We start from the raw sequence: 12405 nt of genomic DNA on the forward strand, positions 1-12405 counted from the left end.
CCCGTTGCGGAGCGCAGGCTCCGGACGCGCAGGCTCAGCGGCCATGGCTCACGGGCCCAGCCGCTCCGCGGCATGTGGGATCTTCCCGGACCCGGGGGCACGAACCCGCGTCCCCTGCATCGGCAGGCGGACTCTCAGCCACTGCGCCACCAGGGAAGCCCAGTTCACATCATTTTTATGGCCGTTCTTGAGATTGACTGCTAAAATTCTGTTAATAGCTTTCTGTTTAATCAATCAGTCTGTGTTTATTATTATTTATTATATTTATATATATTTATATTTATTATTTATTATTATTGTGTTAAATTTATATTAGATCTGATATGCAGTATTGAGCAATTCAAATTTTAGGAAATCTGTGGATTTGCACGTCACGTTTTCTTGTTGCAATTTTAGGAAGTATTTACTGTGTGATCCACCATCCCTAGAACAGAACCCTTCTCAATCAGGGGAGAACCACCGTCCAGACGAACTTGCAAACATTGTGGGGGGCTGCATTTGTTTGTTGTGGCTGCCATAACAACATTCCACAGACTGGGTGGCTTAAAAAACAGAAATCTATCTTCTCACAGTTCTGGAGGCTAGAAGTCCCAGATCAAGGCAGGTCTGGTTTCTTCTGAGGCCTCTCTCCTTGGCTTACAGATGGCCGCTTCCTTGCTGTGTCCTCATATGGCCTGTCCTCTGTACGTGCACCCTCGGTGTCCCTTTGTCCAAATTTCCCCCTCTTATAATACCAGTCAAATTGATTAGGGCCCACTCTAATGGCCCCATTTTAATCTAAACACCGCTTTAAAGGCCCTGTCTCCAAATATATTCATATTCCGAGGTGCTGGGAGTTGGGGCTTCAACAGATGAATTGTAGGGGAAACAGTTCAGCCCACAGCAGGAGCACTTTTTTTTTTGTTTGTTTTGTTTTTTTGTGGTACGCGGGCCTCTCACTGTTGTGGCCTCTCCAGTTGCGGAGCACAGGCTCCGGACGCGCAGGCTCAGCGGCCATGGCTCACGGGCCCAGCCCCTCCGCGGCATGTGGGATCTTCCCGGACTGGGGCACGAACCCGCGTCCCCCGCATCCGCAGGCGGACTCTCAACCACTGCGCCACCAGGGAAGCCCAGGAGCACTGTTTTTTGTTGCCCCGAAGTCTGAGAATGTGTTCCTGGCATCGTGGGCAGGGGCCTTCATGCTAAATGCTTACAGGGTGGGGGACAGACCTACACGAGGGAAAAATGTTCTATTTGAAATGCCAGGAGCAACCCCTGCAAGAAACACTGCTCATAAATACGCAAGCATCTTACATTTGTTCTCATACCGCTTCCTTTCATGTGTCACACTGAAGTCGCACATTCAGAAAATCCACCCAACCAATGCATAAAATGTCTGAAAAATTTTTTTTTGCATATTTCTACCATAGATGCTGCCTCCGTGGACTTGGAAATGATCGATGTGCACGTTTTAGCAGACGCTTTCAAACGCTATCTCCTGGACTTACCAAATCCTGTCATTCCAGTAGCCATTTACAATGAAATGGTTTCTTTAGCCCCAGGTGTGTTGTGTCTTCTGAGAACTTCCCTGAACGTGTATCGAGATGTGGATGTACTTGTCAACTCAAGGGCTGCAGATAAAGAGAGATTTCTTAGAAAATGTTAGGAGGGGTCTGCCCCCACCCCCATCAGTACAAATTCCCTCCCTTACCAGGGCATCCGATAGAAGAGCCAGATTCTAGTTTGCTTAGGAAGGCCGTCCACGTGTTGAAATGGCTAATTGTTAACCTTTTATCAGTATTTTAAGGTTCACTACGTCAGCAAATGCCTCAGCATGCCAAGTGCCATCACTGGATTCAGGGAACCAGACTAGGACCCAGTGACTGGGCATGTTCCCATCACCTTCCTCCAGTGGCCATTAGAAAATGAGTTGAGGGAAGAGGACTCTCCGTTTTAGGAGCTAATGCTCAGTTAAAGTGCTTTGGGGACAGGAAATTGTGGTTCATAACCTTCAAAGTTAAAACCTGTGATACTTATCTGATGCTCCTCCGAATTAGCCAATCACACTTGAAGCTGCTCCATGGACGGCAGCACGCCGAGAGCTGCTTGTGGTTTTGTACACCGAGAGTTTCTTGCATTTCCATTTGACTTGAGATTTTGACTTTCTCATAATGCCTTTTCTAATGAGAAGAGCAAATGTATTGTCTGCTGTTTCTGATGCCTTCATTTTAAATGATCCCTCTGTAGCTAGAACAGAAATTTTCTAGGTGTTTATTCACTAATAGCTAGAAACAGTCTCTTACTCCTTTTGCTTTCTTTTTCTTTCTTTCTTTTTTTAACCTGTAGAAGTGCAAAGCTCTGAAGACTACATCCAGCTGTTGAAGAAGCTCATTAGGTCGCCCAGCATACCTCATCAGTATTGGCTCACGCTGCAGTATTTGCTAAAACATTTCTTCAAGCTCTCTCAAACGTCCAGCAAAAATCTTTTGAACGCAAGAGTACTCTCTGAACTCTTCAGCCCCCTGCTTTTCAGATTCCCAGCAGCCAGGTAAGTGATAGAAGAGCAACCTGGATTTTGGGGTGATGAGGGTAGTCCTAAGTTTATGGGTCCTTAAGCTTCTTCTGAAGATACCAGTTCACAAATGCATGTACATAGTTCCATCAGACACATTCACTTGAATATGCAGAAATGAAAATCAGTTTGTTGTTTAGGGGAAAAGGTGTCTAATGGATCTCTTTTATTTTTCTGTAGTTCTGAGAATACTGAACACCTCATAAAAGTTATAGAAATTTTAATCTCCACCGAATGGAATGAACGCCAGCCTGCACCAGGTAATGCCTTCGGAACATTTAAAATTCCCTCACTGTTCGTTTTTTAGAGCCTGAAAAATGGTGGCTTTCAGTCTCCTCTGAAGTGCCATAAGTTTCTCGCGGAATTGAGATCCATAATAACATGTTACCTCATGACTTAAGGGAAAAATAGCTGGGCAGCAGCGCATATGGTCAGTTATTATCCAGCTTTTGATATTTGTGGATTTTACATGGTCTTGGTTTCAGGTGAGGGTTGCTGGGAGAGCTCCCCGACCCCCTTAACCTGATGCTTCTGGTCGTGGCATAAATTATGGCGTTGATTTTCGTTGCTGACATTTTTGTTTTTCTTTCTCATACTTACAAAGTAGGGGATTTATAATTAGTATATAATTTAAAGTATTTTGGAATGTGTTTTTTGGAAGCAGGTAGGCTGAGAAATGTCTTGTCAAAATAAACATTTTTAATAATGCAAGCAGTATGAAACTAGGGGTCTACTGCAACAAGTTCGAGCAAGCCAGACACTTCTGTGAAAGCAGGCTGGCATTCAATTAGCCGTTAAACAAAGCGGGAAATGTAGACCGAGTTAGCAGTGGATTTCATTTAAACTGATGCAGTTTTCCTCTACTGTGGAAAGTCTAAACAACCCTGCTTTGCTGTATACTGGTTTAAAGTGAGCTGGTCATTTAGAAAGTGATGAGGGCCCTAGAAGTGGAGTTTCAGGACCAGTAGAAGGTGTTGCTTGTGGTCTGAATTTATGTCTTGAATTTAATTAAAACATCATGACTGTATTATTTATTATGAGTAACTCATGCAAATTACCAAACTTATCTCTGTATGAGCAAACGTGGGGACCCAGATATCAGTCATGCGATGGCGGACTATGTTGTGCTTTTTATTAAGGTGTTCCATAGCTAGCCTTAGTTGTTTGCATCTGGAAGGGGCAGACAGCGAGGTGAGGGCCTAGACTTAAAACCCACCTGTAGGGATGGGATAAAGAATGGGATGGGTAACCACTCATGATACAGGTATTGGGAAGGGCTTCTGTCGACAGATCCAAAATACGGGATCCACAGGTAAGGGTGGCAGCATAAATACTACGTAAGGCAAGCCTGGTCCAGTCCAAATGTTCCAAATCCCAGCAAGCAGGATATGTAACAGGGATACCCTGGATTGTAAACCGCATCAGAGAAATCTGTCCAACAGGTACGGCCCAGGACTGCAGTCCCAGAGGGTGACCAAAAGGTGTCGTATCATGTGACTGCTTGGGTCACTCAGTAACGGATTTGGGAGCTCTGTGTTGGTGTTCAGAGGCTGCCTTTGGGCTCAGTAGGAAACGATGCAGTGACAGATTAGAAGCACCCTGTGGGAAGGGGACAGGGACAGGTGTGAACGTGGCACTGGAGCCGTTTATTGACTACCCACTCCTAGACTGATCACATGGGTGGGAATGAAGAGTACCAGCAAGAACAGAACAGGACCCCCAGCCAAAGGATCGAGCTACAATCTTTCACTTCCTCCTGACCCGTGTGGAGGTCCATCTCAGAGACAGGGAGAGCTGGGCCCTGCTTGCAGGGAAGGGTGGGGGAGGTTCCCAGCCTTCTCAGTGGCCAGCTCTCTGGAGAGGGGAGACATGGAAGCTAAAAGCCAGACAGGGCTTGACACAAACCCACAAGCGAATTTATCGCATGGAGTTTTCGAGAATTTCTGCTACACGGGGTGTAGTAGAATCAGTGGTGGAGTTTAATGCTTCTGCTTCTGGTGTAAACTGGTTAAACGTCTTTCTCAGTTTCAGCCTAATTCCACCCAAGAAAAGCTTCATCTGCATCTGTTTTGATAATGCACACTTAAGACCGCTTGCTATGTCATAGACCCTACCTACATCCTACTACTAAGAAATTGGTGTATCAGTTTCAAAGGCAGATGGATTAGTTCCATCAGCTCTGTTGAAGAACGATCCATAAAGCCTTGAACGTTGCTAGACTATCCCAGAACACATGCAGCCTCTTCCAAAAAATTGCATCCAAGTAATTTTTCAATCCTAGTTGGAGGCATTTCTCCCTTTGTGTGATCTCTGTCAACTATTCTGCAAATCAAATCGTATGGGACTTGTGGAACTAAAAGGTTGCTTCAGCGTCTCTCGCTGGTGAAAACAGACTACCCACCCCAGGACAACGTCCTCATTAACACCTTTGCATTCAGGAATGGCTCCAGTGCAGATGATTGGCAGGGCACCCTGGGTTAGAGAAATGACTTCTTTGGCCTGGTAGGAATGGGATGTTTTCATGGAGTCTTTCACCGTTACCCCTGCACGCGCTCATCCCAGTGGGCTGGGAAGCACAGCACCGGCGCACCCCTCCAGGGAACACTCGTAAATCATTTATTTGCAGTAACTTTTTCATGAATAGAAATGAGTGCTTGAATGATATTTGGGGGGTGGAGGACAAGCAAGACTATTATGGGGCAAACAGACACCTTTTCTAGTTGTTATCAGTTAGAACTTGAGATGATAGGCAGGACTAATGATGTGTGAGGCAGCCTGTCAGTTGCAATAAGACCCGTTAGCACACAGTGTCTCATTAAATTCTGGGCGGGAGGGTGTGTACTGTAAGTATAAAAAGAATTTGAGAGATGTGGTTGGTGACTTTTTAGTAGACAGGAAAAGCTCATAGGAAAAAAAAGGACTTGAAGTGGGCTTCGAAGAATAGGTACAATTTGAAAAGGGGAAGGAGAAACAGCATCTCAGTTCAAGGAGTTTTAAAGATTTCTTCAAAATAAATTGGAAAGGACAGAAATAACAGCTTGATATTTTTACCGGATTTGAAAAAGCAGTAAATATTTTAGGTGACAGCGTCATAAAAAGCATCACTTGAGAGCTGAATGCATTGTCCAGCTCTCCGTTTGCACGTGAAGAAACTGAAGACCACAGAGCTTGATGGTTTCACCTGGTGCCACCCCAACCAGTGTGAGCCGGAATGGGTCTGCCGGGGGTGGGGGCACCCGGCCCAGACACCAGGCCGCTGCTCTGTCTGCTACCTGGGCTTTTGGAACCTTCCCGGGCAACGGGACTGCCTGTAGTGTCCAGTCAAAAAGTCCTCCGGAGTTTCCAGCAAGCAATAGACCAAGAATAGGTGATATTTGCTCCTATGGGTCACATACAGTAAAGAGCCCCAGTGCAACTGTTGTAGCTTTGGGGATCAGGCTCAAAGTCGCTCCGTCGTGTGTCATGCAGTGGAAAGAACAGTGCAAGTCACGTCTGGGTTTGAATCCCAGCTCTTGCTGCTTACTTACCGAGTTCATCACCAGCTCATTCAGCCTTTCCAGACGGTGTTCCAGTCTGTGAAATGGGAATAACGCCTCTCTCCTGGGATGGTTATGAGCATTAAATGAGGTGAGGAGTACTGAAGCTCACGACCCTGTCGTATGTCCTTAGTGTCGTGTCAGCTCTGGTGTTTAAGGCCCTGCCGGAGCTGGCCTCGTTCAGGGCTCCATGTCCTCAAGCCGCCTTCCCGGTTAGTGCCGTCTGAATCCTACCAGGCCGTTCTCCCCACTGGTCCCACGTTCCCATGTTCCCGACCAGCGGAGCCTGGCCTCAGGATGCCTGGAGGGGACTTAACGCAGATCTGAAAAGGACACTCAGTGGGCAGTTGCTGCCCCGTGGGCGCATTGCTTAGAGGGAGGAGGATGCCTTTGTCTGACGCCCTTTGCGCTGCGTGCGACTCAGGGAGTGGAGACGCCTGGATCTCAGCGCCGGCCTGCCTGGAGGGGACTTAACGCAGATCTGAAAAGGACACTCAGTGGGCAGTTGCTGCCCCGTGGGCGCATTGCTTAGAGGGAGGAGGATGCCTTTGTCTGACGCCCTTTGCGCTGCGTGCGACTCAGGGGAGTGGAGACGCCTGGATCTCAGCGCCGGCCCCTCCCGCCACCCCACCCCCGCCCACCACGCACCTTGCCCAGGTGCCTTTACGCAGTGCACAGTGCACAGCCGTCCCCAGCGGCCCCGACAGTGCCATCCTCTTCATCTGCACCCAGGGAGCTCCTCCCCTGCTTGATGTGCAGGGTTTTGACCCATTCACTCCATTTATGTCCTTAAGCCCCTTGTCCTCTTATACGTAACTGTTCTGTAGTTGTCCTGGTAGTTTCATCAGCTTAGCTACATTTCTCAAGGACAAAGGCTTCTCCTTTTCAGCTCTTGTCAGCGTAGAACTGGGCACAGCATAATAATCGTTCAAATGAAATCTCAAAGAACTCGAACACACCAGATCATTTAATGCATCCAGCACACCCGTGAAGGAAGGTTTCTCCCCCTGTAGGGAGGGAAACTAAGGTTTGAAAGGCTTAGCACAGAGTAAGTTCTCGGAACTTGGTTGACGGTTTGCTGTTCTCTTTGTTACTAAAAGTCTTAAAAAGGGTTAAAGCTGAACAGCAGGTTTTCTTGAATCACTTCGTGTTATGTTTACCCTACTGATCCTTAGGTCGCTAAAGTAGATTTCTATAGGGCAACTAAGGTAAAAACGGACCATTTAACACTGAGTGCCTTTGAATGAAACCCATTATAAGTGTATTTACATATTTCAGATTTCATGGATATATTCAGAAATATTAATGTAGCATAATTGAAGTCTAATATTGTATCCTCAAGCCCAGAGGGAAAATAAATGACTCTCTCTCCCCCCTGCCCTTCTACACCTGTCAGAGTTAATTTTTAACCGCTGGTGCATTTGCAAAACATTCATCCTGAAGAGCCTGATTCATGAATCTTGTTTTAAATGCTCTGGGCTTGGTTTGCAACCAAGACTAAAGCAAGCACTAAGGTAGAAGGAAATGACTTTCAAAGAGTTTTACTTTTCTCTGATTTATTTTTTATTGGGTTTAAAATGTGGTCTGACATTAGAAGGTTGTTTCAAAGGTGAGAAGTGAAAGTTTGAAAAAGCTGCATGTGTTTAGAGGGGCAGGAGAAAGCAGGCAAGGCATGTACTAGGTTTTGTCAAAAAATAGGAAGTTTTATTTGTGCTCTGAACAGGAGCATGTATTGGAGGCTATAGTTCAGTTTTACTTTTGTTTTCACAGTGCAGCCTTCTCTTTCTCTCAAGGGACGTCTGAGAGGGAAATTGTGGAGGAGGGGTCCTTTTTTCTGCTAAGCAATGGGCGCACCTTTTCAGATACTTTGTAGAATGTATCACTGTTATGCATCTGTAACCCTGAGTTTATTTATAAACTCAAATGGACATTTTTCTTAGTGCAGGGTCATTAAGAGCCCTGGATGTAGACTAAAGAATTGGCATCATCCTGAAGGGCCCTTCTGGCCTAAGTTGTCTTAAGTTAAAATTATGAAAGGAGGCATTAATTTAACTCCTAAAAGAAGATTTTGGCTCATTTATTTTTTTCTCAAATGGGCTTATTTTCAAATGGGCTTTTGTTCATAAATCGTGGCCCTTGACAAAAAACCGTTTAAGAAGCTGTGCAGGATGAAAGCTGCTCGTGGAGCATTTGCTACTTGATGGTGATTGGCACATATGAGATACAGTGTTCAGTCTGTAACTTTCGCACTATTCTAATGATTAAGGGACATTTTCCTGACTAGATCACACCTGCTGAGAAGTGACACATGGCCTCATTTTGCTTCTGAAATGAGTTTTGCAAAACTTTGAGAGAGGGGAAAGTAGTAAGACTTAGTGTTTTGAAGAATCTAGAAGGTAAATATAGTTTTCAATTATGTAAGTTTTCCAGTATGGTAGACTAGGCTTTGGGTTTCAGAAATTAAAATACAAGTTTTCTTACAAGAGCTTATTAGCAGGCATGAGAAAAATATTTCCAAGGTTGTTATGATATCTGTGCATTTGATTTATTAGTGATTTCTTAGTGAATCATATAGATTAAGTGACAGTTGGGCAATTATGTTTATTTTGTGTGAACTTCTGGACATAGTGGGAGATCAATGAAATACACAGAAAGTTGATTGTTTTCTCTGGAGCAGAAGTTACTGATTCTGTTCTACCAGCAGAGGGCTCCCTTTTTAAGCTAATGAAGAGCATGTGTTTTGCAGATCACTAAATTGACTAAAATTGGGAAAAGACTCAGCTCACACTTTGGGTAATATAATAGAACTTCTAGGGTAAATGATTGTACATATTGTGAGAAATTTGAAGCAAAGTTTTCAAATCTATTTTAAGACTTTCTGTAAGTAGAGAGTGTGCCACTTCCCAGTAGATAATTTTCTTCTGAAACGGGAAATAGACTGTCAGAGTAGAGAACACTTTAATCTTAGAAGGTTTTGACATGACATATCCTGTGAATCCAGACAGGTATGCTTAAGTGACTGATGTTTCCAAGGTTCCCAGCTTTAGAAAGACTATTTTTTAAAGTAGGGCAAGATTATGCAGCTCAGGAGGCAAGGGTATTCTGTGAGCTTACCCTATGTCTGTGATCAGCTGGCAGGAGCTGAGTCTATTCACTTAGAGACTAATTTTTTCCCAATTGGAAAAGTAGGTATTTCGTATTACTTCAATTGCACCAAAGGAGAGCTTGTAAAATCGCTTTCATTGTGAGTGTAGCAGCACTTCCCAGATATTGCAAGTAATTCTGAAGCTGGTTCCTGCCTGTGTGGACTCTGTGTCAGCACCTAGATCTTCCTTTGTCACTGCATGTGACCTTTGGGTCACCTTGTCATACAGAGTCTGAGGGTATTATAGACAGAACCTGTGTTTCTTAAAAGATAATTAGAAAGCAGCTTTTTTTAAAAAAAGTTAAACTAAAAATAGAAAACAGAAAAAGTCAGTTTTGTTTTAGGTGTGAAATTTTTTGCATGGGCCTTAAAAGAAATTAACTTAAGTTTCACTTGTTAATTTTTACTTTCTCTGGCAGAGGGAAGTAAAGAGCAGGGCAAGTGGGTGGAGAAAAAGGAGTTTAGGACCAAACATCGGAAGTCTGGGTTCTGGTCCTAGTGCTATAATATTATGCAAACCATTCTGGGTGAGAAGCCTGCGCGTGTGTGTGTGTGTGTGTGTGTGTGTGTCTGTGTCTGTGTGTGTGTGTGTGTGTGTCTGTAGCACGAGGGAACTGATCTCTAAATTTTTTTTTTCTGGTTTTAAAGCTAGTGACTTTGTGATTTTTACATTGGGTTAAGGTTCTTGGGATAACAGTAAAGCCGTCTATGCTGATGTGAGTGGAAATTTTCTTTGGCCAAATTTTAGTTCTTTAAATAGTAGCCAACGGTCCTATGTTTGGTTCCTTGCAACTTTGTCGAATAAAGGGGAGAAAAAATCCTCTAGAAAGGTGTGCCATTCTCCTTGCCCTCCCGTCCTTTGCTCCATGTAGCATCTGCACCAACCTCATGCAGACAGACCTTTTATGGCCATTTTAACAGGAGTTGAAATTGACTTCATACAAACAGCTGCAGAGTAGAGTTTTTATCTTGGAGTGTATTTTTAATACAATGGAGCTTAGTGTACCCATGCCGAGGCGCAATACTCTTCCCTAGGAGCCTCCTCCTGGGAAACGTTTGTAAACCTGTTCCCTGCAGGGTGGCTCCGCCGGGCTCTCCTGTGACACCTGCGGGGCTGTCTGTGCTGGTATGTGGGAGGAGGTGGACGCGAGCAAGGCACGGTGTTCTGGGCAGCTCTGAGAGGTTCAGGCCTTTACAAGCAAGGCTTTGATTCTATTTTTTGCTGAACTAGCTCAGCCACTTCCTGTGTTTGGCAGCGCCTAGTGCCTCGCTGCACTGTGGCCACTTGAGCCCCGCGAGCCTTCGAGCCGCGCGCCGCCGCAGCCGGTTCGAGAGCCTATTTTAGGTCCCCTGACAATGGCCTTCTCACTTCCTCGGCGAGGAGGAGGAGGAGGACCCGGGCTGGCACTGGCCACTTGTTAACGATGATGACAACTTCGACTTGGACTTGGGCTCCCCTCCCCCACCCGAAATCCCTAGCTCAGCAAATATTTGAACCTGCCCAAGTTAATCATGAAGCCGCGATCGTTATCTGAGAGGGACGTGCGAGCGCCCGGGCTCCTTCCCTCCCCGGCGCAGCTTCGGCCCCGGCGCGCAGCCGGCTTCGGCTTCTGCACGGGCGGCGGGCGCTGAGCTGCGCTGCTGCCGGCGGCGCGTGCGAGCCTCGGAGTCCTGCGCCGCACAGGCTGGAGGAATTGCTTTTTGGATTTTTTTTTTTTTTTTCCATTGTCGGATACAGGCATTTCTAAGGGAAACCGTTGAAATGCATAACCTTCAAAGTAAGTTGCCTTTCGTTTGGGCACTGCTCTGCCCCTTGGCTGTTTCACTGTTTTGGGGGACTTCTCTGAAAGGTTCATTTCTGCAGTTTGTCTTCGCGCGCGCGCGCGTGTGTGTGTGTGTGTGTGTGTGTGTGTGAGAGAGAGAGAGAGAGAGAGGGAGATTTGCTGAACTAGCTCAGCCACTTCCTGTGTTTGGCAGCGCCTAGTGCCTCGCTGCACTGTGGCCACTTGAGCCCCGCGAGCCTTCGAGCCGCGCGCCGCCGCAGCCGGTTCGAGAGCCTATTTTAGGTCCCCTGACAATGGCCTTCTCACTTCCTCGGCGAGGAGGAGGAGGAGGACCCGGGCTGGCACTGGCCACTTGTTAACGATGATGACAACTTCGACTTGGACTTGGGCTCCCCTCCCCCACCCGAAATCCCTAGCTCAGCAAATATTTGAACCTGCCCAAGTTAATCATGAAGCCGCGATCGTTATCTGAGAGGGACGTGCGAGCGCCCGGGCTCCTTCCCTCCCCGGCGCAGCTTCGGCCCCGGCGCGCAGCCGGCTTCGGCTTCTGCACGGGCGGCGGGCGCTGAGCTGCGCTGCTGCCGGCGGCGCGTGCGAGCCTCGGAGTCCTGCGCCGCACAGGCTGGAGGAATTGCTTTTTGGATTTTTTTTTTTTTTTTCCATTGTCGGATACAGGCATTTCTAAGGGAAACCGTTGAAATGCATAACCTTCAAAGTAAGTTGCCTTTCGTTTGGGCACTGCTCTGCCCCTTGGCTGTTTCACTGTTTTGGGGGACTTCTCTGAAAGGTTCATTTCTGCAGTTTGTCTTCGCGCGCGCGCGCGTGTGTGTGTGTGTGTGTGTGTGTGTGTGTGTGTGTGTGTGTGTGAGAGAGAGAGAGAGAGAGGGAGAGATAGTAAGCGCTGCCTGGGGAGGGCAGATGAGAGATTAGGGGAGACACTCCCCCATTTCCTCGAGGGGTACAATGTGAGGGAGAGATGGGGCTTCAGTTGGAAATGGGGAAGGAGGAAATTACCAAGTGCTGGTCTGGAAGTTGGGGCCTGGCCAGGCCTGGGAGAGATGTGGAAAGTCACCTGTCTCCCTGCCCTCCTCCCGGGGTCTACCACATGGGTTCCAGCAGCAGGACCGGTTTGCACCAAGTGCTCCCAAAGGCATGGGGGACGGGTCCCCTCCGGGCTGTCGCGCTGTCCACAGCTGCTGGGAGGACTTGGGTCAACATTTTTATTGAATTAAGATTTTTTTTTCTGAATCTTTTCTGAGGACATTTCCCCACCACCACCATTTTTCTTTGCATTTAGGGTTACTTCAACCTTTAGGCAAAGAGAGCTTGTGAGTGGGAGAGGGTGGGAAGGTATAGGTTGAACTGCCTTCCTCCTTAGTGGGAAACTGA

The 12405-nt window shown here is 46.7% G+C and overlaps 1 protein-coding gene across 3 annotated transcripts in view; it reads left to right on the forward strand.

The window, feature by feature from the left end:
- The window catches only part of PIK3R1 (phosphoinositide-3-kinase regulatory subunit 1), an 87279-nt gene that overhangs the window by 63567 nt on the left and 11307 nt on the right, over positions 1-12405 (forward strand). For all 3 annotated transcript variants that reach the window (XM_024129269.3, XM_024129339.3, XM_007108325.4), the window contains 3 exons: positions 1410-1541; positions 2326-2527; positions 2732-2811. In XM_024129269.3, the coding sequence (XP_023985037.1) occupies positions 1410-1541; positions 2326-2527; positions 2732-2811 (414 nt within the window). The remainder of the gene's footprint in view (positions 1-1409; positions 1542-2325; positions 2528-2731; positions 2812-12405) is intronic.

Source organism: Physeter macrocephalus, chromosome 8, assembly GCF_002837175.3.
Source record: "Physeter macrocephalus isolate SW-GA chromosome 8, ASM283717v5, whole genome shotgun sequence".
NCBI lineage: Eukaryota > Metazoa > Chordata > Mammalia > Artiodactyla > Physeteridae > Physeter > Physeter macrocephalus.